At 41.3% G+C, this 25,906-nt stretch overlaps 3 protein-coding genes across 11 annotated transcripts in view; 2 read left to right on the plus strand and 1 right to left on the minus strand.

Annotated features, from left to right (window-relative positions):
• On the plus strand, nt 1-13,028 carry tuft1b (tuftelin 1b). 3 transcript variants are annotated; one of them, XM_061665592.1, is made up of 11 exons: nt 1-233; nt 10,027-10,125; nt 10,201-10,275; nt 10,363-10,428; nt 10,561-10,653; nt 11,054-11,161; nt 11,469-11,692; nt 11,766-11,871; nt 12,059-12,142; nt 12,330-12,424; nt 12,502-13,028. In XM_061665592.1, exons 1-11 carry the CDS (start codon nt 123-125, stop codon nt 12,572-12,574), a joined length of 1,134 nt encoding a protein of 377 aa, XP_061521576.1. In that variant the 5' UTR covers nt 1-122; the 3' UTR covers nt 12,575-13,028. The 3 variants fall into 3 exon arrangements, with proteins under 3 accessions (XP_061521576.1, XP_061521577.1, XP_061521578.1); XM_061665593.1 differs by lacking the exon at nt 1-233 and adding an exon at nt 2,533-2,766; XM_061665594.1 differs by lacking the exon at nt 1-233 and adding an exon at nt 3,269-3,422.
• Nucleotides 12,629-16,295, minus strand: LOC133396114 (protein C1orf43 homolog). Of its 2 annotated transcripts, none has more exons than XM_061665598.1 (7): nt 15,728-16,295; nt 14,899-15,000; nt 14,718-14,826; nt 14,580-14,633; nt 14,345-14,511; nt 14,209-14,267; nt 12,629-13,895 (listed from the first exon to the last, which is right to left on the minus strand). In XM_061665598.1, exons 2-7 carry the CDS (start codon nt 14,959-14,961, stop codon nt 13,688-13,690), a joined length of 660 nt encoding a protein of 219 aa, XP_061521582.1. In that variant the 5' UTR covers nt 14,962-15,000; nt 15,728-16,295; the 3' UTR covers nt 12,629-13,687. The 2 variants fall into 2 exon arrangements, with proteins under 2 accessions (XP_061521582.1, XP_061521581.1); XM_061665597.1 differs by lacking the exon at nt 15,728-16,295 and adding an exon at nt 15,078-15,710.
• ubap2l (ubiquitin associated protein 2-like) overlaps nt 15,818-25,906 on the plus strand; it is a 20,213-nt gene continuing 10,124 nt past the window's right edge. For 5 of the 6 annotated variants that reach the window (XM_061665585.1, XM_061665588.1, XM_061665590.1 and 2 more), the window contains exons 1-14: nt 15,818-15,923; nt 17,050-17,188; nt 18,680-18,757; nt 18,881-18,991; nt 20,233-20,404; nt 20,487-20,588; nt 20,673-20,718; nt 22,370-22,476; nt 22,547-22,606; nt 23,979-24,031; nt 24,143-24,228; nt 24,581-24,761; nt 24,828-25,029; nt 25,330-25,658. In XM_061665585.1, coding sequence (XP_061521569.1) covers nt 17,090-17,188; nt 18,680-18,757; nt 18,881-18,991; nt 20,233-20,404; nt 20,487-20,588; nt 20,673-20,718; nt 22,370-22,476; nt 22,547-22,606; nt 23,979-24,031; nt 24,143-24,228; nt 24,581-24,761; nt 24,828-25,029; nt 25,330-25,658 — 1,626 coding nt within the window. In that variant the 5' untranslated portion in view covers nt 15,818-15,923; nt 17,050-17,089. The other variant, XM_061665587.1, reaches the window with a different exon arrangement.

The following is a 25,906-nucleotide window of genomic DNA, read 5'->3' on the forward strand; positions in this document are numbered from 1 at the left end:
GCAGGTCACAATACAGAATTAAGTCGGCTGACGTGCCCAAGGTGGCCGGGGTTGACTGTTGTTCTATGACAAAATGTGAAGAATAGTCACACACACACAAAAAAACAAAACCTTGCGAGGCCATGGCGTCGTTTTGGAAGAAGTTGAAGGGGACGTCCGAGGGCAGGATGTTGTGGTGGAGCAAACCGCCACGCAAATGTTTGACGCGAGGAGACGACGTCAACCTCTCTCAGGTCAGGAAACTACTTTGAAACCTTCTTCAAATGTTTTCATTTGTTTTTATATGCTTGCATCAAATTTTGGCCCACAAGGTTGCCCATAAATAATTTACATTCAAAAGTCAATCAGACATCCACACATGCATTTTCTACACATTAAAGCTATTTTACATAACTTTAAATGTAATATGCGATAAAAAATCACAGTGTGCAGTGGATTAATTTTGTAATTTGTTGAGTACAGTTCAGTTGTATTTAACTTTTACAATTTTTTTAAATACCAAAATTGTTTTCATTTCATTTTTTATTATTTTTTTTTAAATTAACTTATATGTGCAATACATTTGAAGTGAATCATTAAGTATTGTTTTCTCCCACTTACAGTTAGGTGCGGTGTCTATGTTCAAACTCTGCATAATGTTACAGTGGTTGACAATAATAGCATTGGAAAAAAAAACCAAAAACATTAAACCAACCAATAAGCGTTTTGGGGGTTGCCCCCACCCCCTCAAAAAAAGAAAGAAACAAAAACAACAAAATTGAGGGAAAAAAAAGGAAAAATAATTTGAAAAAATATATATTTGAAAATATATTTGCGGATAGGTGAATCCGCGGGTGCCGAACAGCGAGTAAGCGGAGGTCCACTGTACATGTACGTATGTTTGGGGGGGGGGGGGGGGGAATACAGTGAAAATACTATGGGGGGGGAAAAAATATACGAACATTTGAAATGCAATTTCAAATGTTAAGGAAAAGATATTCTGATTAAACAAAAACTATCAAATGAAAAAAATACGAAATCAAAATCAATTGCTAACGTTCATGTTTATATTTTAGATGTGTGTGTGTGTGTGTGTGTGTGTGTGTGTGTGCAAAAATGGTGCCTGGAATCAATAGGTCATTTTCCGTCGAGTCTCATTGTGTAAGGGAGTGTCACATGGCAAGGCTTGCTCTTAACTATGTGATGATGTGTCACTGTAAGTACTGTCCGCTACTTTTCACTTTGTTTGCTTTTAACCTTAGCTATTGCGCACACGAGGCTATTAAAGAGCGCTAAGTTGCAAACCAAAACAGCAGCACGTAAACAACGTAATGGTATTTTAAGAATCGCATGATTGGGACTATTTTCTTGAAAAATTATATCTTTATTTCCATAGTAATGCAACCCTTTTCTCCTAAATATACAACTTTGTCATAGAATCAATTCTATATTTTTAATACAGAATTTTTTGTTTTAATACGAGAATTAAATGATTACTTCTCATATTAAATATCATAAAATTCCGACTTTAGTCCCATAAAATGATAAAATTACATCTTTCTCCCAACAAAATTACTGTATTTGTTTTAATTTTTTTTTTATTAAGTTTGATATTTTTCTCGAAATATTGCAGCGGTTTTCCGCTAAATATATTGCTTGTTCCATAGAAGATTTCACAATTCTTTCTCATAAAATTATGACTCAATTACCATTAAATATATATTTTTGTCTATTGCATTTTTGTCATTGTGTAACACATTTTTCTCAAAACAATGAGGCCTATTTCTTCTTTTTCCCCTGCAAATTAGCGGTAAAGAAAATGGATGGATGGATGTTTTCCCAATAGAATAGTTGTCTCAGTCATGTTTGAACCCTTTTGGAAAAACAAGAAAAAACAAAAAAGTTGAGGAAAGAACATTGGTATCTTTTTTTTTTTTTAAGGATTTAGTAACTTGGTTAAAAATGACTGACGCCCTTAGCAACTGCATGATGATATGTATTTTATTTTGCTCTGCATGAACGAACAGAGAAGAAAGTGTCCAGGAAGTGCAGAAGTACACTGCCGAGCCCGGACAAATACAGTCATGTCACGGACGGATTTGCGGCAAGGATGAAACATTCGAGGAAAACTCCCCTTGCCTTTATTGCCTGTATTTACGCGCATGTTCTTTAACTTCTTACATAAGGCATATTTAGGACTCAAAGACATTGTGTTATGGCAACAAAATATGGATACCCGATCGACAATAAATGGATGCCCTTGTGTGGTTGGTTTAAGGTTAAAACAGCCCCCATAATTGTGCTGAGTATTCGGATAATGCCATAAAAAGCCAAAGAGAAATCCAAACATTCACAGCAAACATCGTGAGATTCCATCTTGATTTGATTTGATTCATCTTGATTAGATTTTTCGTTGACTTTGATTTTTGTGTCTTTCCCTGATGTCACCAGAGAAGTCATGTGATGACAACCATAGAACCAGAAATTGCAACATAGCATAGCGATGGACAAAATGGTAGCCTAGCATTGGTAGTGTAGAATTGGAGCGATATAGCTGTTGACAACATGTAAAATGTCCCGGCAACTATAGAACCGGAAATTGCGCCATAGCGGTAGCATAGCGGCGAAAGCTAGCATAGCAATCAAAACGTGGTACACTATTCTTTCTTGGACCATATAGCTAAGGGGACAATTTAAATGTGACGACGACTACAGGACAGGAAGTTGTGGCATAGTCGATAAAAAGAAAAACGACAGTGGTTCTCTCGCTAAGTTGTCAAGTAAAAGGTGATGAATACCACACACACACACACACACACACACAGACACACAGACACACCGCAAATTGCGGCATAGCATTAGCATAGCAATAAAAATGTGAGGATAGCATAGCTTATGCACTTTTCCTATGGAGGCCACACGGTTTGAGAATATTGATTGTTTTACATTTACAAAAAAAAAAGCCAATCACATCAAAACGGTTACATGTCTGTGCAGTGACCGGCATTTTGCTTAGCTTGCCAAGTTGTGTGTTGACATTGCACGCGCTTTGTGTATTCGTGTCGTATGTAGAGACGACTCCTTAATCTCCCTTACGTAACACATTCCTCACGGTGCTGCCGTTCACACCCCCTGTCACCTGGCCACTCAATGAATAAATCATCGCGACAATAATAACACCGAAGGACGAACACGGTGTCACATTATCTTTGCGTGTAGTGGCCAGTGTGGTCCTGCAGGGGGCGCTGTCACGGCCAGAACTCGCCCGTGCTTGCTCGGGAGGAACAACGTGGAGACAAAACAGGGTTGGGCAGCCGGCTGGTGCGCCTCAAGCCAGCCATTTAAGGCAACCAGGCTTCCCACACACGCTAAAATCGTCTGTCTGGATCGCAGCTCCTCCGGTCCATGCCGGGAAGACCACCGTGTTATTTGTGTCGGAGCAGGTAGATATCGCGAGAAGAGAAATTCTTATTTTACTCTTGATATCACAGCCAGCCATTTGCAGTTCAGTCAGAAACTGGGTTTGGATGCTGAGAGATTGCTATTTAAAATGACTTGAGGGTGGAAATATTAAAGAAGAGTACAGTAGTTACAAGATGGTGGAAAGGGGGCAAAGAAACGACAAATGTTCTTTTCGCTGCTCGATCTTTGAGTAATATTGCCACAGTAACTTTTTTGTTACTGCTCGATCATCTGCCCTCACGCAATAATATTTTGAAAAACATGTTTGTCATGGCGGCGGCACAGTGAGCTAAAACACGCATGTTGGGCAAATTGAAGACTTACCATTGAGCAAACACGGGCAATTTCTGGGGCCCTGACATTTCCAGGAGCCACCGAACATCTAACAAAAACTGATTTAGAACGTTTCCTTTGATTTCAAGCAATTATTTTTCTTTTCATCTAAAAAAAAAATCAAAACGCTTAATCTATCATGATTATTTGGATCGTTCCGTCCCTTCTTATGCAATGGACTATTCTATCTTCTTCCTGTGCACGGGGAGAATTGATTCAGGAAGAGGGTAGCGAAACAATGTTATAAACGTGTTGCCGCGACAAATGAAGATTCAGGATTTATTGTATTATATTATATTATATTGTATTATAGAGCCGGATGCTCTTGCCGGTAGCAGCGGCGCTGCTGTCGGTGTCAGCCGAGGACGATGAAGCGCAGAGTGGCACGAGTGACACGTTTTACCACTTTTTATCACTTTTTTTTGTGAGTAGTGCAATCAACAATATGTGGCGTTTCAAAACATCGTCTCCTGATAAGAGAGCCAGCGAATTTGGGATTGTGCGCGAGGGTCAACCGCCGAGGGTCAACCGCCGACTATCATTTGTTTGCAATTGTCCAGTTCCGCCAGATTCAGTGTGTGACTTGCTCAACTTGTTGTTTGTTATAGTCATTGTCCGTGTTGTGTGTTTGTTGCGTTTCTGGACGTTTGGGGGGAAAAAAAAAAAAATCTCTATCAAAAAAATCAATTCAGTCTGCGCTGAAGGACTGATGGATTTCACGCGCTGTTGTCACAAATGTTGATCTACGACCTGTAAACCTCGACGCCACATTTGCAGTGGCCATGTTAAAAACCACACTTCCCTTACAGCTTGTTGTTTTTGTTTTTTTATAAAGCTTTCTGCATTTTTTTCGCCTTACTCCGTGTCAGACCGCCACATCGGAAAACACAATTTGTTCCTGCACTAACACGGTAATAGTAGTAAAGTAGTAGTCAACATTTGGCAAGCGAGGGAATCGTCGCCCTATTTTATCTGATCGTCTTCTTATCTTTGCTTGCGCTCAGTGAAAGCTGATTTCTTCAAAGCACGTGCCCTGTTGAGAACATAAGCTGTACGTATGAAAAATATTCAAATGTAAAAATATAAAGCATGTTGCGAGGAAAAAAAAAAAAAAAGCCAATATTTGGGAATAAAAAGTCATTTGATTGAAATGAAGTTGGAATTTTATGAGAAAAATGTTTAGATTTTTTTTTTTCGCATGATAAATTTAAATTGTATGATTTTTTTTTTTCTTTAACAAAAACATTGACATTTGTGTCATAAAAGTCAGAAACATTTTGTAATATTCCATTTAAAATAACATTATAGATAAAAAGGAATTTTATGAGAACATAATTTATTTTATAGTAAATAATTTTTGTTTATTTTAAATAATTTTTACCCAAAAATATGGCATTGTCCTTTGTAAGAAGTCAGAATTCTATGAGTAAAATGTAATATATTTTTTAAACAAAATAAGTTCTAATTTTATCGGGAAAACTATCTTATTTTAGGAAATAAAAATTTGTCGACGCAGTAATAATTTTAGGATAGAATTCTGGTGAAAATATTAAGATTTAATGAGAAAAGTCATCATTTCATGATGAAAATATAATATTCAGAGAACTAAAATTTTGGAGAAAGAAAATTTTATTTGTAGGAATGAAGTTGGGAAGAAAATCTCATTTTTTAAAGATAGAAATCATTTTATGAGAAAAGGTTTTCAAATACGAGAAAAATATGGATATTTTACAACAAAAAAGGGTGTAAATGAAATGTTATTATTTATTGTTTGTGATCACAAAGTACTATTAATTGTGATGGTAAAATTCTGGGAAAAATAAGATTTTGTGAGGAAAAGTTTTTTTTTGCAGGAAATGTAATAATAAAAAGTCATAATTTTATAAGAATTTTTTTTTTTTTTTTTTGAGGAAAACGGTAGTAATCATAGTAATAAAATAAAACGTTTACAATAAAATTAACTAACTCTTACTCTAAATGTTCTGAGGGACAAACAATCCCAATTTTACACCAAAAAATACGTAATTGTGCAGGGGGGGGGGGGGGGGGGGGGGGTTGTTTTCACATGAAAAAAGCAAGAATTCAGAATTTTATGTGATCATTTTTGAGTATGACAAAAAAACTATTGTACTATGTACTACTACTATACTATTGTATTGAGCATAGGTTGTATACTTAGGTGAAAATAAGTTCTCATTGCAGAAGAATAACGCAATCGCAGTTGTCAGGCATGTTGCTTTTTGGCTGATGAATTATTTGCGGTGACTTCCCAGCTTTCTTGAAAAATGTCCGGTAAATGTTGCAAGCTTACGCCATCCAGTTGAGCTTGGAACAGGATCACAGAATATATTTGTTCACTCGCTGGAAGAGTTAATCATGAGTTCACAATGTCGTTTGTGCACCAAGCACTGGGAGTGTAAATGCTGGATTGGGCGTGCAGAACATTTTGCTTGTGCGTTGTGTTATCCTCGCAGAACAGAAGCCCTCCAGCCACCGAGTTGCCTCTCACCCCTTCATCGTTGATGGTTTTCACAGATTTCATCTTGCTGTCACTCAGGGCAAAATAGTTAACATGACTGCTAACCGGCAGCTCCCCTTAAAGTATGCCACTCCGCTTCCCAGTCGACATGATTCAATCCGTTTTTGGCGAGGGACGGAACGCGCTGTTCTGTTGGAGAAACCGCGATTACCTCATTGACACTCAGGCAATTAAGATCACTCATCCATCATTTTTTTTGTCGGCCTTGAAGTGTGCAGATTGTGCGCAGGATTCTAATGCAGTCTTGTCTCGTCTCATTAAAAGTGCAAATCCAGGAAAACTTTCCTATTGGAAGTAATGAAGTTAGGGCTAACCCATTCTTAATACTAACATTTGAACGATAAAACGTCTTTAAATTGGAAAATTCCAAAATAAAATCAAAATTTACATGAAACAAACAAAATGATGCCATTTCATTTGGTGAGGTCATCGTTATGAGATTTTTTGTTTTGTTTGTTTCACAAGAAAAATACACCCCTCACTTATGTTACAATTTTATTTTGAAAAAAAAGTCTTTGTTTTAAGTTTTATGTTGTAATATTCCGTTGTAAAAATAAATTACCTAAACAAAAAAAATACAGAACAAAATTTTATCAGAAAAAAACATACATTTTATAGGCCTTAAAATTGAATTTTATGAGAAAAATATTTTAACAGTCCTAATTTTAGGGGTAACATTCTGGGAAAAATATCAGCCTGGCAATGACAAGTGACCACACGTGTAGCAGCTGGCCAGTCAGTGGGTGGTGTTTTGCTAGCATTAGCAGCTAACGTTAGCAGTCGTAAGTGTCCCCAAAATCCAAAGAACAAGCAAATGGTGATGGTAATGGTTGTGTTTTCCCGCAATATGAGTTAATGTGTGTTTTTTTAAAAACAACAAGTAGCTAATTTGCTATCTGTCTTGTCCTCCCCTGTGCTCTGTGTCATTGTCTTTGACGGCTAATTACACTTAGCCTAGCGCTCGACTTTGCAATGCTCACATTTCAACTTAACGACCGAACGCGGCATGCGGGGAATGTGTCATTGAAGGGTGTACAACGGTTATTTAGAGTGGAGTTCATTTCCACTCGAGCGACGTAACTTTAGTGATTGAAGACCCTCTTTGGAGTTTCTCAACTATGGTATGTGGCTCACACTTGGCTGTGGAATCTGGAAAAATAGCGGAGAAAACGGCCACATTTAATCTCGAGCCGACCGGTATTTTGGTGTATTAAGTGTGTTGTGACCACAAATATGCATCACTGCAGTGCAAACCCAACAACAGAACTTTTGTGTCTGTTCTTTTTGGCGCAAATAGCATATAATTACTTCTGAAGCTAACGCCCGCGCAATTATAACAATGAATGCGGCTTAGGTTGACACACATTCAGAGGTGGCAAGAGTAATAACATTCTTTTACTTAAGTACAAGTAAAAAAAAAAAAAAACAGACAAAAAAAAATAATTATTTTCTTCAACTTGTTCGACATAGTACTTGAAAGGTTTTGACATTTGTACGACAAAACAAGCCACTCATAGTTATCAGAAAGAGTTTGTAATATTCCAAACAAAATGAGAAAATATTTTTAGAAATTCTATTGAAAAATATGTAGCGTTTTTTTTTTTTTTTTTTTTTTTACACAAGGTCATTTCCATTTTTTTTTAAAATGAGGTCCTAATTTATGAGGAAGTTGTAATGTTAAAAAAGTATTGATTTTTTATAACAAAAAAACGAAAACATAATTTTAGGATAAAGATATAATTTAGTGATCAAACAGTATTAATTGTAAACATAACATTCTGGGAAATATTTTACGAAGAAAAACATGAATCTTATGAGTTAAATGTTGTGATATTAAAAAAAAAAAAGATTTTACAAGACAAAAGCCCCATTTTTTTTTATTGTAGGATTGCATTTTATTTTATGAATGATTATATCCAATTATGTTGTAATTTTAGGAGAAAAAAGTTTTTCAGGAAAACATTAGTAATCATGGGGGAATATCCTGAGTTTCTGCAATGATTTTACAAGAAAAAAGTTTTTTACACAAAAAAAGTACAAATTCAGCTGTTGTAATACAGTAAAAGTAATAAAAAGTAAAAAAAAGTGTACGAAAGTGAAAATGAATTTTTATTGTTAATAAATACTTTTGTGTTTTGATGACGTGGCACAAGGAAGTAAAAACATGTTTTTGTTTATTTAAACAAAGCGCTAGCTAACGTTGGCTCAGGCTTTTTACACTTTGTTCCCATAGCTTTGCTTACGTTGTGAACTAACTAGCATAAAATGCTCAATAAGCTCATGAGAGCAACTGAAAAAAAATACACCTTAAATGTAATGAGGTTTTTTTTTCAGATTACAGGGAGAATTTTACTTACCACCACTTATCAAAAGTGCAAATTAAAAGCTTTAAGGGATTGACGAATTGACGAATAGCAACTGTTCCCAGTCCCCCTCTTAGCATCAAGTACTTTATCAACAGGTTGGCAATTTCTAATTTAAGCCGGGAATCAAATATAAAGCGCAAAGCCAGACGGACGTCATGCATAACAGCTGCACACAGGTTCAACTGTGATTTTTCTTTGTGCGTTCAAAAGAAAAGCTGATGTTAAGTCATTCTTTGCTTTATGACAGGATGGGTTTTCCCCAAAAGGATCACGCTCCTTCAGTGTGGCAATGTCAAGAGTGTAAATACATCTCTGACATTAACAAGTGAGAGAAAATCTACCTTTTCATGAGCTGTCTTTGGGTGTTTTTGCGGGAAGAATGCAGCCTTTGTTAAGAAGCATTGTGAATGTGGTTAAATGCTCTTTTGTCAAGGACGAAAAGAGACGTTCATTGAAATCTTGAGATTTAGCTGAGACTGAAGTTTTGCGTTGCATTCCTGTCCAGAAAAAGCAAAACGATCCGATTTTTTTTGACACTCGCTTAACTGATCTTTCCTTGGCTATGTCAACATCGTTTTTTTTGTTTTTTTTTGCCAAAGAAAGAGCAACGTGCACGCCCAGAGTTTATCGTTTTACATTTGCTGAGTGCAGTCTCACAAGATTTGTTAAAATGTCGTGCTTTCCGGGCATATTTTGACAGACAAATTGCAAATAATCCAAAGAAAAAGCAAATAATAATAAATAAATAAAAGCAACATTTACCCAAGTGCTGAGAAACGTTTGAGACATATTTTGACAGACAAGAAAAAATTCAAAAAAAAAAGCAAAAAAGTTTGATGCGATTTTCCAGGCATATTTTAATCTACTGAAGGTGTCAATTAAAACATTGATCCTTTGATAGTTTTATGTGACATGATTGTGGTTTCTTATGAAAATATCGGTCAAATTATCCAAAAGTGTACTAAAAAGTGTTATTCTGATTGTCATGGTAAACAGTGTGTTGTTGTTGTTGTTGTTGTGAAGGTGTGGCTGGCCTGATTTCCAGTGACTCATGACTTTGCCCATGGGTGTAAACATGCTTTTATTGACACTCGTGTTTTGTGTAGCATGACTGTGGTTTCTCCTGAAAATGTTGTTCAAAATATCCCAAAGTGTACTTGTATTATCGTTATTGTCATGGTAAACAGTGTTGACCTTCTCGTAGGTTGCCAGGCACCCGCCGTCACGCTGTTACGCATCCTCAGTGGCGGGAAGCTTCAGGGCAATCATGTGTCCCCCTTGAAGCTACGCCCACTCTGCCTTTTTCTCTTCTCCGGGTTGCACTTATCTTCCACATCTGGCCCACAGGAGAGCAGCGTCGCGTTGGTGCCGCCGAGGAATCCAGACGAGCAGGAAGGAACGTCCCAGCTCGTCACTCCTGCGCAGGATAGTGTCGAAGTCATCAAAGTCCGTGAGCTGTTTTAGTGGTTTTGCCACGCGCAGTCGCACATGGTGTCGACTGAGAGACGGTGTGTGTCGCAGGTGTACCTGGACGACAGACCCGAGACGGCGGACAGCGTCAGGATGTTGACCGACGAAGTGTCGCAGATACAAGAGGTGAAGGCAGCGTCCTTTAGCGTCAATTGTGGGGTGCTGTTATGTGTCGATGATATGTAATGTATATCATTTGTGTTTGGCTATCAGGTGAGGTACTGTCTGAAGACTCTGAGGGAGCAGATGGCGGCCAGACAAAACGGTAACATCAAGAAGGTAAATTCGGGCAAAAAAAAATCTAATCATTTTAAAAAAGAAGGCAAAACAAGGAATGATGGTGTGTGTGTGTGTGTGTGTGTGTGCGTGTGTTAAATGGAGCACTAAAGTGTGTACTTGTGTCTTTTTCAGTATCCCACCAATGGCTACACAGTCAATAACATGCCGAACAACCTGACACCCGTCACCAATGGCAACACCACTTACAGCTACGCTGGCCACGACGTAAGATCATTAACATTTACTTGTGTGTGTGTGATGTGCTTCCTTTCCATTAAAAAAAAAAATAATAATAATAAAAAAATCAATGAAGCCCATTTAAATGCATATTTAAATTATGATTGAAAGAAGATCCGCTCATCCGGATGTTTCTAGCTTATGTCAGCACATGCGCACACACACACATATATATAGATACAGATGCACTATCCTATTTCCAGCTCATTGACAAAGACACACCGGAACGTCTCCGCTAAGATAATGGCACGAGAAGCACTGTAACATGACACGCACCAGAACTTACCGTAGCACTGTACGCCATCACTCTACCACAAACTGATGCACAACAAAAGATCCAAGTCCAATTCAGCACTTCTTATCACCTGCACATTTTGTGCGTCCTCAGGAGAGTGACGATAATCACGTGCGGCACCTGAGGGAAGAAACCAAGCGCCTCTACGCCCAGATAAAAGACACGGAGCGTCGGCACCGGGAGGAGAGAGAGAGCCTGCAGGTGTGCGCGCTCATTTGTGAGGTGGAGCCTTGAGTGCTCCTCTAAAACAGGTGCTATTCAAATTCCATAAAGATCACTTTGGCTAGTGCGAACTTTGGAATTTGGCGAAGTCGGGTCAGGTGACGTCAGGCTAGGGTAGGCTTGGATAGGTTCAAGACCAAGACGAGTTTAGGTTAGGCAAGTCGAGGCAATGTTAGCCAAGGTTAGGATGGTTAGGTTATGCTCACGCTAGGCTCGGATAACAGATAACGCATTTCTGGATGGCCAGCAGTGAAAGTTGTCAAAATGGAGTCTCCTTCCCTGACAGATGGAGTCGGAGGAGCAGCGGGCACGTCTGGAGGCGCAGTCGGAGCGTCTCCGGCGGGCGGAGACGGAGTCGTCGGAGCGAGGCCGGCGGGTGGAGGAACTGCAAAGGCTGCTGGGAAACTTGGAAGCAGAGAGCGGACTCCTGCGGGACAAAATGGCGGCCGGCGAGGCCGAACTACTGCGGCTTCAGGCGGACAACGGCGAAGGAAAGGACAAAGTGGAAAGGTAAAAAAAAAAAAAAAAAAAAAAAACCTGTGTGTGCGCGTTGTACGGACCATGTGTGTGTGTTTGTTCTCAGGTGTGGCCAGTTGGAAACGGAGGTTGCCGTGCTGAAGGAGAAGATCCACCACCTGGACGACATGCTGAAGTGTCAACAGAGGAAAGTGCGAACTATGATTGAACAGGTACGCACACGCACACAGTCTTCACATTTCAAGTGCTCAGGAAGCCATTAACGAGGAAATTACATTCAGAAGAACATCAAGCAATTGTGCGTTGAAACTGAACTCCTCACAAAATTAGCCTGGCACGGATGTGTGTGCGTCTGTGTGTGTGTGTCTGTGTGCGTCTGTGTGCGTGTGCGCCATACAGCTGCAGAACTCCCGCACCGTCCTCCAGGAGCGAGATCGAGTCATCGGGGATCTGGAGGAGAAGGTGGCCTTCCTGGAAGCTGAGGTAAGACCGTTTACTATGGACAACAGTCAAACAAAACATCCCAAAATCTATTTTCATGAGACTTCATCTTGGTGAGCAACGAAAGAATTATTGCTGTATTTGTGTGTTATTTTACCTTATTTTACTTTTATGCGACAGCGCATGGCTTCTTTTTACACGTCTAAAAATGTCAACATTGTGCGCACAGAACCGAGAGATGCACGACCACATGGAACACTTCCTGTCGGGCCGGGACCCCCGACCCCTCGAGAGCGCCGAGAACAAGCCGGTCGTCATCTACAGGTGGGCTAAACTCATCAAAAAGAAGCCATTTTAATCTCTGACCGTGTTTCATTTTGTTTATTTGTATTTGTTACTAGCAAACCTCTGATGCCGTCCAACCACAGCAACAAGTCTCTCCCCTTCATCAAAGTCATCGAGATCAAGTCATGAATGAAGGACACCGACCAGTCATAAAGTGTAAATATGTATTTAATGAGTGCTTTTCATCTCACTGCTGATAATCAACTCGCTGTTTTTTGCCAACACTGAATCAAGTGCACGTATAACGTCTGTACAGATATGACCGTGTAATCCAGTTGCGTTGTATTGAATGTGAACTTAAAACTTAGATATAGATATACACTAAAGTGCACTCTGTTTGTGTCCTAAATCAGTGAATAGATTTTATTTAAAGGCCAACACTTGCTAGTTTAGCCATCTTGTGAACTGAACTGAGGCACAACTGAATTTCAATGACTCAGAAATTTCAAGTGTTAGGAGAGCACACTGTAAACAAAACAAAAAGTAATTATGTGAAAATAAAGGTGTAATCCTGTAAGAATGAAGTCTTTTTTTTTAATTTGTTTTTTTAAAATCTTTAAGAAATAAAGTTGGAATCCAATGAGGCTATTTTTTTCTTTTTAGAGAAGTCTTCCACCCCAAGAAATTAAGTAATATTTGGAGATCAAATTATAATTTTTTTTAACCAGACACTTTTTTGACATGACATTTTACTCGAAAAAAGTCTCATTTCCCCCCACCCTTTTCTGAATCCTACTAAAGTTTTTTTTCTTCCCGAAAATAAAGTAGTAATGAGGTAAGTCACTTTTTTTCCTCAAGAAAAACAATCATGTTTGTTTAGAAAACAAGTCATTCCTTTAACAAACTGGTAGTTTGGTTTTTTTTTCTACAAGAAAAGCCATTAGTTAGAAAAAATCTTTTAAAAAAGTCACTTTTTTTATATATATAAAAAGATTGTGATACTACAACAATTCTTATTTTTTGAGGGAACAAAATTGTATATTCAAGGTACCTTTCAAATAACAAAAATACCTGTACATTATTTCGTATTTAAAGACCCAACACCACAAGCCTTTTGGCTACCAAGCAGTGCCATCTAGTGGACGGAAAGACATCATGGCTGACTCTCACTTGAATTCGTTGAAGAAACTGAAATAAACATTTGTACAAGTCAACATTTTAATCTGAGGTGACTCGCAAATAAATATCCTATTTACAAAAATATCACTCCAAAAACTTTTAACACAACAAAACACAGTTCAGTCATAAAGTGCTCTCCAGCGTGTTGTAGTTGTCTTTGAAACTTTTCAGCTCCAGGAAGTGTTTGGGCCTCTTGCTGCGCGGGCCGGTCGACGGCAGGTAGGTCACCTGGATGGTGGATGGAGCGTAGCGGGCCGGAGAACCAGTCAGGTCCTTGGCTGCAGACTGGTGCTGCTGCTCCACGCTGCTGGTGCTCCAGTATGCCTTCACGCTGAAACGGTAACAAAATGGATTTACATCCATTGACGAAAAAAGTTGGATTCTGGTATTTCCCCCGTAGCGAAAAATTGTCGGGTCGACTTAGTTCCTCCATTATGTGTTGGGTGTTGTTTATAAACAACGGTGACATGGAAAAAAAGGTGGGGAAATGACTGCTTTTACAGGCAGTGTGAAAAGGACAACATACCCTGACAAGCTGGAAAATTGCTGTGTTGACTCGGAAAAGATGCTTTAAGACATTTTTGCAACGGCAACTCCAGGAGCCCAAAACAGTTCCTTGTCCTATAAAATTCAGTAGTACTTACACATTTGCTAATTCGTTGAGCGCCTGTTGGTATTCCAGAAATTCCGCTTCTCCAAACACCTGAAAGTGAATAAAAGAATGACGTCGGGGACCCGGAAATGGAGCGTCAAAAGCGAGCGACCGTGGGCAGTCCGCACCCCAGTGCCGTGGCGGGCGTTGTCGTAGCCCTCCAGCAGACGGTCGATGAGCGCCCCGTGGCTGCTCTTGATCAGTGAGTGCGAGTTGCGCAGCTCCAGCAGCCAGCTCTGGAAGCTTCGGCCCGTGAAGGCGTTGGGACCGCTGCACATCTCCTCCAAGGGGATGCCTGATGATGAAGAAGGGCACGACGGAGGACACGCCGCGAGGGAATATAATGAGTTGTGTGCCTCTCACCTGAGTCCCGAATGGCATCCAGAGCTTTCATTCTGTACAGGTAGTTATAGCAACCTGCAAGACAGATAACAAATATAGCAATAGCTATTTACACTGGGGCTTCTTTTAAAATGAATGTAAGAGGTAGTTGGAACTCACTGAGCTGAGATCCACGCCTGAGCCTGGCATCATCTTCGGGCAGGAGACGAGGTTCGAACCGGATCTCGTGGACTTTAGACAACCGGGAGTCGATCTGCTCCCGTAGACCCTGTCGGCAACACATTAAATAATGTCAACACAATAAAAAATATACATGATGGATGTCCTGACCTTTCCTTACCTTTGGAGCATTGTGGCCGATGGGTGCGTGCGGGCCGCGGCGGGATCTCATGGCGAAACGCATAATTTGCCTTTTGACGAAGATGAACAGCAGCACGAAGACCTGACAAAACAAAACTAACGTTAGCATAAACAATACCAGTCTAGAATTCAGTAGCGAGCGTAAACTATTTAACTCACCAAGCTGCCATACGCCATCACCAGAACAACATTAACCCCCGACAGCGGCGGCGAGTCCGCCATGTTGGCACCAAAATGTTTATAAATGTTTATATTCCACTTGACAAGCGTGCTACATTAGCTCGGTAGTTAACATGTTGCTACCTCTTCGCAGCGAACCTTGTTTCAAGCGCAAAACTGAAGCTATTTTCGAAATATACATGTTTTTTTTTTAATCATGCTACGAGATGATAGAGTAACATATAACGCTTTGCTGCAGTTGTTTTAATCGAGCTACGCAGCGAACAGTGCATGGCTAGCTTTTCGGCTAAGCTAACGAGACCATTGGCTGCCTCACAATTACCGTAATAACAGCGAAAAGCGCCAATCCGAAACTTAATTCTTTCGCATTTAATTCACAATTGTGGTGCATTACGGTTTAAGCACATATAGTACTGGTGTATGTGTGTGCTGTATTTATATACTGCACTTTATTCAATACATATGTATTTTTTTAACTTTTGTAATGTATTATCTGTTTTTTGATGCAACGCTTTTGATCTTTCCACCAGTGGTCAAGTCCATGCAAGCTTTGTGTTTATTTAAAATAATATATATATGTTGTTGTTGTTGTTGTTGGTGTTGTTGTTTTAAACGACAGTCGTACTTACAATCGCCGGCACATTTTATCTTTGATGCGCATCCGTCGCAATGACATGTCACCGGCAGGAGCTGAAAAAAAAATCCCCAAAATAAAGCTTTATTAGTTAGTGATCACATGTTTGCTGGTCCAGTTTCCTCCAAGCACTGTGCAGCGGCAGACCACATGACACAGCGCTCTGTGGTGTCAGAGTGGACGAGAAACGGGTAAAAGTGGCTTGTTGTTGTAGCGTGTTATAGAAAAAGAAAAAAAAATCGCAAGTTTCGTGTGCCAAAATTTCCACGAGGGGAGGGGGTGGCGATAGTGGTTATCGTGTCCCAAATATCGTCTAGGAAGGTCGGGGAAGTAGATCACTTGTCGGCCGGTGTCTTGTCTAGTCTGGAGCCGGGTTCCTGGTCAGTATGGTGGTGTTTATTGTCATTTTTTTGAGGGGGGAGGGAGGGGGCACACCGAGGCCCTAGCTTGAAACCTATTTAATGCCGTTTTCCTATTTTCCGCATTAAGAGTGACTATTAATATTGTGGCGGTGTGGTCGTTAATATCGTTGCTCGCTAACTAGTTAGCCTTAGCCACGTCCAGTTAGTTTGTTCACCTAGCGTGGCTAAGTCGTTAGCATCCAACTACTGGGGAAATTGCGTTTTTTGTTTTGTTTTTTTTGGTCGGTTAAGTTAAACACGAATAGGTAACTAATCGAATTCAGGTAGTCCAATAATTAGCTTTTAAGCTAATTAGACATGTATGCTGATAATGGAGTGGTTAGCGTAGTTAATCAACATTCGCGAGCTAGTGTTAGCCCCGTGCTAACGGTTAGCCTCGTCGCCATGAGGTGTAGTCACTCGAGGCGGAAGCCCACCGACACTTAAAAGCTTGATGCTTTTCGCACTTATTCCACATTCTTTCTTAATGTCTTGATTTTAGGCAAGTCGAGTTGCTTGCTATGATGGACAGGCCTCGGCGCCAGGCTTGCTTCCTTGTGTGTGTCAGTCCAAGCCGAGCGTTTTACGTAACGTGTGCGAGATTAAGCAGTCGTTTTCTATAACGAGGTTGGCAGCACAACAAAAAACGCACAAATGTGTTCCCCTCCAAGCTGTCCCCCTAAAGTGTGTTTGTTAATAGTTTTCCATTGTGAGGTGGCTACTACTTCACAGTGCACCACTGATGTTACTTGCATTATTGGCAGTTATGTTTTGACTTGTAAACAAGTCGTTGCGCACTTTCTGTGTTGTACCTTGGAGCCTTATCTCATGTGTCCACACCTCTTGCATCGCCTTTGTGTTGTGTTACTGGAAGTGTGCGATGAAGTCACTCATGTCGCTCTCTGTTTCTCTCCAGGTGTGATTTCTTGTACATAACCTGTTTGTATATACTGTAAATGATGACGTCCATGGGCGGAAACCGGGCCCGGGGCAACTGGGAACAGACGCAGCAAGGCCAGACGCAGGGTCAGACACAGCACAAGCAAAGGCCTCAGGTACGACCTTGTTCACATCCATCCGGCGAAAGTGGATCAGAGCCAATCACTGCCTGAAAGTGGAAAAATACGCCTCCAAAGCAAACACTTCATACCTTCCTTGTGTCACGACGAGGATTAACTCCACTTTCACGCAGCCTGCCAACTACTATTATTCCACCTTTTTTCTTTGGTTGGACTTCTATATAAATGTCACCAACATGGATTTGATAAAACATAATGGGTGCACGCTTACACAGCACTGCGTACATGTTTTGTTTGTTACATTCCATTACAGATACACACCCAGCGCTTCTCACAAACAGAGGTGCGTTATATGTACACATACATATATTACACTTAGTCCCGCAGATGCAAAACTCACACAATATATCAACATAGGATCCGTTGGGAAGTTCACGCCAGGTGCTTTCTCTGTGACCTGGAACAGTATGAAATTCGGGGCGTTGTTGGAGTGTGCCATTTGGTTCAGGCAGTACTGACAAATTCAATATGGCGGCCGCACTGACGTATCCCTGTCAATGGCCAACACGCTCGTTCGTAAATTCATAGAAAATGGAGCCTGCTCTGTCTCTGAACACAGCACTCTTGGGGTGCGGTGAGAGCAGCGGACTGAATTTCTGAACAAACCCAGACACCTAGGCAAAGCTAGGATTTGTCTACGTTTGCATGACGTCACAACAGGAAGCAGTCGCTCTACTATAAAAGACTATGACCAAAAACATTCGAGGATTTTTTCTGCCCGGAGCTGATCAAGCTGCGTGTGGAAGACCTCAGCGTTGAAGGAAATAGAGGTTTGAACGGTCGCCAGCCTTCCTTTGTTCTTTTCAGCCTCTAACAGATTAGAGGGATGAATTTTCTGCCTTCCAAGGTGTACAATCAGAGCCTGCTTCTCCTTTCACATGGCCTGTAAAAGATGTAATTTTTTTTCGCCCTTTTCTGTCTTGCTGTTCTGTATGAATGGCACCAACAAGGAATGAAGGGATTCATTTTACCCAACAATTTTCCACCTTCCGAGGTAGTATCAGACTCTGTAGCCCCTTTCACACGGGCCATAAAAGCAGGCATTTTGTCCTGTGTTACTGGTCTGTATAAACGGTGCCAGCACAGAATGGTCACCCCAAGCAATTTTCTGCCTTGGTTGTGGGTAGTCTAATAATAGACTGTAGCCACTTTCACACTATTCATAAAAGCTGGCATTTTCAAGTCTTATTTTGTTTTTGCTTGTCACTGTTCTTTATAAGTGATACCAAAACTGAATAGAGGGAGGAAGTTAACCCAACAATTTCAGGTAGTATAGGTAGGTGGCTGTCACCCCTTTGACCCCATCAGGTAAAGCCTGTACTTGTTTGCCTTTCTGTGCCGGTGTTATGTCTTGGTATTTTTCCATCTTCCCGAGGTTATTTTAACGAGGAAAAAAAGATATTTCCCAGATTGTTCTTGTCATCTGAAGCTCATCGTGATAAATGTACTTGTGTCCTCTGGCAACAGGCCACTGCAGAGCAGATTCGACTTGCGCAGATGATTTCAGACCACAATGATGCAGACTTTGAGGAGAAGGTCAAACAGGTGAGAAGCATTCTCTTGCCAGCAACTCTTGTCCCTTTTTAGAGTTTTGCTTCCTGGATTTGCAAAATGGCCACCCCTTAATTAAGAGAGAAAATTAAAGTGAACTGTGTTTTGGTCTGCTAGCTCATTGACATCACGGGCAAGGACCAGGATGAGTCTATGATCGCACTGCACGACTGCAACGGGGACGTCAACAGAGCCATCAATGTGTTACTGGAGGGTAGCCCAGACACTGTGAGTCTTGCTGTTTGGTGGGAAAAATCAAAATCAATATGATGTGGATGAATGTTTACATTTAACATGCATGTGGTGCAGTATGCAATGGAGGGTATGAAGTAACAAGTTTTTTTTTTTTGTATATATAATGTGATGAAGGTGGCGTTGAAGGCAATTAATCGATGACACTATTTTTTTCAGCAGAGAACAGCAGTCCCCAACCTTTTTTGCACCATGGACCGGTTTCACGTTAAGACGTTTTGACGGACTGGCATAAAAACTAATAAGAACCAGTGATTAAAAATACAACTCAGCCATTGTGCTGTATCTAGTTGTTGTAATTAGTGGAAACCTGTGTGTTTTTCTTGAACAAGCAGGCTGGTCTCATCTTGTGTTCCAAAGCATAGCGTGTTGCTAGATGTGACATCGTAGCCAGGCTCCCAAAAAATTAACCGTTTCACTGTTTCTTTCACGTGTGCCTTTAATTTGTTTGAGGATGGACTTGCATAGCTTACAAGTGAAAGTGCTACCACTCATTTTTGTTCAGATATTTCCACACGCTTGTATGTAAATCGACCCAGCAAGTTTACAGCTTCGGAGGTGGTGTCTTGTAGACCATTTCATGCTGCCTGTAAAGGATGACATTTATTCACCTATATTTTGTACGTTGTAATTTTTTGTTTTGTAATTTTCCACCTTTAGGGGTAGTATCAAAGACTAACTCTCTGCCGCTGCTCCTAAAGCAAGCATCTTCATGGGAGTACAAAGTCACCCCAGAAATGTTCTACTTTTCGTGATAATATTGTGGTTCCCCTTTCACGCTGCCTGTGAAACTGCCTTTTTCCACTTTCCATTTCCCAATTCATTATAAACTGCACCAACACTGAATGATGGGACAAAGTCGACTACACGATTTTCCACCTTCGGAAGGTAGTGTCAGACCCTGCAGCCCCTTTCATGTTACATGTTAAAATTGACTTCTCCTGCTAATTTTCCTTGTTACATTTATGTAGAAACGATGTACAATGGGGGGGTTGAAATCGACCTTGCAATTGTTCGATTTTAGGATGTAGTATCAGAGGCAACAGAAATTTATACGTCACACTAGTTTTCGTGACTCATCTAATTTCTAATCTAATTTTGTGATGCTGTGTTACTGTATTAAAGCACTATCTTGTTTCACTGGGCCCTTTTTTTTTTTTCTGCTTTTCTCCTGGTGGGGTAATTTTATGGGATGTCTGTGTTTTCTTTTATCTCAGGACTCGTGGGAGATGGTGGGGAAGAAGAAAGGCGTTTCGGGCCAGAAGGAGGCCAGCCAGCCGGAGAGTGGTGAGGACGGGAAAGAGAACCGGGAGAAAACAGAGAAGGATGTAGCACGTCGGCGAGGGGGAGCTCCTCGCAGGGGCCGTGGGGCAATCAGAGGGCGAGAGTGTACGTCTATAAGTGTTTTTTTTTTTTTTTTTTTTTTTGTCCAATTGTTACTTAATGTCTGAGTCCTCTTCCTTCCCTCCAGTCCGAGGTCAAGAGAACGGCTTGGATGGGGGCAAGGCGGCAGTTGTAGGCCGGGGTGCGGAGCGAGGCCGGAGGGGGCGGGGACGAGGAAGAGGGACACTTGGTGAGTTGTTACCACTTGTTTTGACTTTAATCCCGTTTCATGTGAACGATCTCAAGTTTTGCTTTCTCTTTCCTCCTCCTCAAGGAGTGTCGGGGCGGCGTGGAGGCCGATTCTCAGCGCAGGGCATGGGGTAAGCGGAGAACACCTGCATATCCTCAAACAGCCAGAGAGAGGGGCCCTTTTGTTCCACTGTTACCTGTTGCCATGGCCACATGAGAGTATTACCCAGGATCTATTGTTTGGTGTTAATTCACAGCAGAGGACGTTGTGCAGCCAGTGGAACGAAACTGTGTAGGCCCACATCTCTTCAGAATCTATTGGGCACTATTTACTCCACAGTTTCTCGTGAAACACTTCAAAATCCTACATACTGAAATGAAAAGCCCATTTTATATGCAGTAACGTGGGGGGGAAATCCAACTCTCCAGCAGTCCAGTTCAGGGGAGATAACATGCGATATGATTATTCAGTTTCTTCATCATGTGTGACTCCTACGACATTCCTCCAAAATAACTCCACAACTCCCAACCCGGTGCCTTATCCTATACTGCATGTGTGGAACTACAAGCTAGGGAGCCAAAGCCGACCTGAAGTGTGACTACTTCATGTTTCTTGCTTAAATGGGTTTATTCATTTCATTCTGTCTGGAAATCGGCACTGAAAAAGCAAATTTTCTTTACTTTTAACAGATATGACTACAAATCTTTTCAGCAAATACCTTCTTGACATAAATTCAACAATAGAGGTACAGTGGTGCCTTAACTTACAAGTTTAATTCGTTCAATGACCACGCTCGTACCTCAAAACATATCTCCAATCATCTTTCCCCATTGAAATTAATGGAAATACCATTAATCCAGCTCTTCCATAAAACGGAAACCAATCAAACTGTGCATCATGATTTCATGCATTTTTTTCGTGTTGCTTCTGGTGTGTGCGCTTTGGCCACGAGGGGGCAGTATGATGTGTGTGTGTGTGTGTGTGTGTGTGTGTGTATATATATATATATATATATATATATATATATTTTTTTTTTTTAACACACCGCTGCTGTAATATTTGCAATTTTTCTCGGGATAAAAAGAATACGCCTGTGAGTCTATGTGTTGCTGAAGTGTTGGGGTTCAGATAGCCATTGATTTGATTTGTAATTCAAGTTGTTGTTAACAATTGCAGGAGCAATTTTATGTCTATATAATGAAGTGACTCTACATTCGCGTGACTTAAAGGTTTGTGGGAAAGCATAACTTGTGGCAAAAATGAGTGACACCCATGTTACTGTGTCCCTTAAGGGGCAGACCCTATTTTAGGATCTCTCTGGCTTTCATTAGAGTTGGAGACTTTTATCAAATAGATTCAGCAGATATTCATTTCTTTATGGCAAAAAGTTCTTCCTCAATATTGATTTCCTCTCTCTTCGCACACGAGCCATTCTTTCCTCCATACGCTCACACAAGAAAGGAAGCCTCTGCTGGTGTGATGTTACTTGTACCTCTTCGAGTTGCCTGTAATTTCCTCATCATACATGTGCACTTGAATGAGAGACAGGAAGTAATAGGAAGGAGAGGGTGTATTGGCACTTGGTGGTTTCATTTAATCTCGAATATGCTTTCTGCTGACTTCTGCACTCTTTTTTTAACTTGCCCAATATGTTTAAATGGGTGCACTATACAAGCATGCAATCAGTGGTATTTCCACCACTGAAAAGGTAAATTGTCAGTTCAACTGTTTTTTTTTTCTTTTCTTTTTTTCCCTCCTCTCTCTCTCCTCCCCACCGCCAGAACCTTCAACCCTGCCGACTATGCCGAGCCAAGCCAGACAGACGAAAACTACTGCGGAGGCAGCACCTGGAACAACACAGGTGGCATGGAGACAGAAGAAGGAGCTCGTGAGTACATATAAAAAAATATTTTCATATTTTGTACATTGATCTTAATTGAGGAATCCTCTCTATCCAGGATTGGAATACGCTCCGGGAGAGGGAACGTCTTACCCACCTAAGTTTGAGTCCGCACCCGGTAAACCTTTATTGCAGATTTTCATGTACGGTGATACCCGTTTGGAACGAATCCCCCACAATAGACGCACCCACAATAGGTGAAAATCCACAATATAGAGAGACCTGTGCTCTGTTTGGAATCATTCACTCATTCTCTACTCTCTAATTACTGTATCGGTCTTGTAATACACTGGACTATATAAAGTAGTTCACTCATCAGTCAAATGAAAATGGTTTTCGAACACTAATCGGACGCGCCATTAAGTACGCCATTGCTGTCGTACCACATCAAATAAATTATAACAATAGTGTTTGAAGTTGAGCGTGTTTTACAAAATTAAATTAAAACAAAGCACTTTGTCCTGTGTTGTGATTGGGCTTTTTCTGTATTGGCGTAATGCATCATGGATGTATTGTTTTTTTCTAAGGACCATCGGTTGGTTACTACTTTTTAAGATGCATTGAAGGCACCTTAGTCACTACACATTTGAACAGCAATTCAAAAAGGCATTTATTTTTTTAACTTTTGTAATTCAAAGTGTGTACATATCTGTGCACAAACTGAACCATGCATAAATCGCACACATTACTGTGTTCAAAGAACAAAACCCCCCCAAATCAAGAATTTCTCTCAAAAATTGAAAACATAAGTCAATGGATATTTACTGCAAATCAATGTAACTTTTGCTGTTGCCTTATAGAGATAAGGAATGCTCTGCTTCACCTTGGCAAGTGCCCCCCAGTGTGTTCTTTTTCTTCATTTTTGTATACCCTCGAAAAGGATTGCTCACAACGATACCTTGTGACAAAAGGTATGAGTCGCAAAAAAAACAGGCTTTCGACGACTTGGTGACGCCAAAAGGCTGACAGCGTTGTTGTTCTGAAGTGTTGTCACGAATCATACAAGGGGGGTGAACGGAATTTAAAAATATCCCCCCCAAAAATCTTTTCTTTCCCCACCGTTTCCTAATTGACTTCTGTAGCCTGTTGACGTGCACTGTTTACACTGACGGCACTATATAGACAATACTGTATGTATTGTAGCGTCTGCGTATTTATGTTCCTCTAAGAGGCAGGGAGTCTGCATGCGAGTTTCTGTGTGAACTGCGGCGGACAGCAGCTCCTGCGTGACTGTGCTCAGTGTTTTACTGTATTCCCAGCGTTCAATAAACACCTGAAAACTGCGTGTGCAACTGTGCCTCTCCTTTTTCCCACACACGGTGGCATTACAGTAAATAAATATACTGTCACTACCCATTGCTATAGATTTCTGCTATACAGAGGATTTTCACGGTCACAAAAAAAAAATATCCATGATATAGTGCGGGAAGGGTGTATTAACCCACTTGTTCCTGTCACTGGTGCTGAACAAATATATGCCCCACTCACAGGTGCCTGGAGGACACCCACAGAGGAATGGGGCACTGAGGACTGGAATGAGGATGTGAGTATTTGACCTTCCCCCCACCCCCCAAGGAAATTCATGTAGAACTCAAATCTATATTTGTTCCAATGTCATGAAGTGACTTTAACGTTTTATTTTCATACCATGCAGTTGTCAGAGACCAAGATATTCACAGCATCCACCGTGGCGACCATTCCACCACCGCAAGAGAATGTCACCATCACCAAAGGACAGAGGTGGGACAAAAGCTCCCTTTACACAGCCTGTAAAAGCTGACATTTTCCCATTCTTTTTCAATGTAGCTGTTTTGTATAAATGACACCGGCCCAGAATGCGGGTACGAGGTAAACTTGGCAAATTTCTGCCTTGGGAGGTCCTGACAGTCGTAAAAGATGTGGGTCAGAATTGGACAGCGGTGTCAAGGTTCTATATAAAAGGCACTGGTGGTGGATGTTACATCTGTTGTGTGGCAATTTTGCAGGATTTCGATGTGAAAGGCTCTAAAGAGTTTTCATTTCAAGTTACATGGAGAAATTGACTAGTTCAGGATACATTGTTGTTGATCAAAGTTCTAATCTCCCCTCCTAGGATTGACCTCGCGGTGCTCTTGGGGAAGACTCCCCCGTCCTCCTCATCTGAAACGGAACCCCAACTCATGGAGTCCCCCCAGCCCTCCACCTTGCCCCAGTCGCTGGTTTTCAGCAACTCCAAGCAAGGACCCCCTATCTCCCAAACCTCCTCCGGCACACCTTACACCCAGCACGGCATGGTGAGTGGTAGTGATGACTTTTTCTCTGGCTGTGTCACAACTGACACTGTATTGTTTTGATGGCAGGCCAGCATGCTGAACAAGAGTTTTGGGGAGGTAGTGGACCAGAAACCAGGTACTACCAGCGGGACCACTGGCTCCCAGTTCCTGGAGCAGTATAAAACAGCCCAGGCGCTGGCTCAGCTAGCCGCCCAGCATTCCCAAACTGCGGCCCCTAACTCCAACCCCCCGTCCTGGGACACTGGTGCCAACTCACGGGCACAATACGGTGAGATGGTACATGGTCTACCCCAGACTGGAGTCTCTTTTTTTTTTTTCTTCTTCTTCTTCCTTTTCTTGCAGTGTTGCGTATTGCTCATAGTATGTGACTGGTTGCCAGCCATGCGTAGAGCACATAAACTATAAACAAACTGTTCACATTCACAACTATGGACAGTTTGACTGCACCCCGCCTCTCGCCCTAAGTCAATTGGGATAGGCTCCAGCTAACCTCTGAGACCGTGACCCTAATGAGGACAAGCGCTATGGAAAATGGAAGAACATTGTGTGATCATGTTGTTCCGTGCAGATATGAAGACTCAACCAGAGTCGGCCATTCACACGCCTTTCGCGAAGCGCCCGCCATTCCAGGCCGTCACCACCACCACGTCGTCCATGTTGGAAGTTTTCCTGCCTCCCGCCGCTGCCGCCTCCTCCGCTTCCTCCTTGCAGCCGCAAACGACGTCCTCGCCACACGCCGTGCCGCCGCCCGTCTCCTCACATCCGAAAATGGCATCGGTCACGTCTCTGAGTCAGCAGGTTTCTCCGACTTCCTCGGGCGCACAGGGCTCCAGTCCTCTGCCTCTGCAGCAACACAAACTCAGACCGCAGAAGAAGAGGACCTCCATTGCAACAAAGGTGAATGTATACGCTTTTTACAAGTTTCAAAACGTACATTATTTCCTCCTCAAATAGGAGGCTCCATTAGATAGGGTTCTCTATTTACGAATTTTCATCCTATGGCAGAATTAGAATTTTATTTTAAGGCCATATTACCCAGCTCTACCTCTCACCTTTATACAACCCCAATTCCAATGAAGTTGGGATCTTGTGTTAAACATACATAAAAACAGAATACAATGATTTGCAAATCATCTTCTACCTAT

This window comes from Phycodurus eques, chromosome 20 (assembly GCF_024500275.1).
Source record: "Phycodurus eques isolate BA_2022a chromosome 20, UOR_Pequ_1.1, whole genome shotgun sequence".
Classification (NCBI taxonomy): domain Eukaryota; kingdom Metazoa; phylum Chordata; class Actinopteri; order Syngnathiformes; family Syngnathidae; genus Phycodurus; species Phycodurus eques.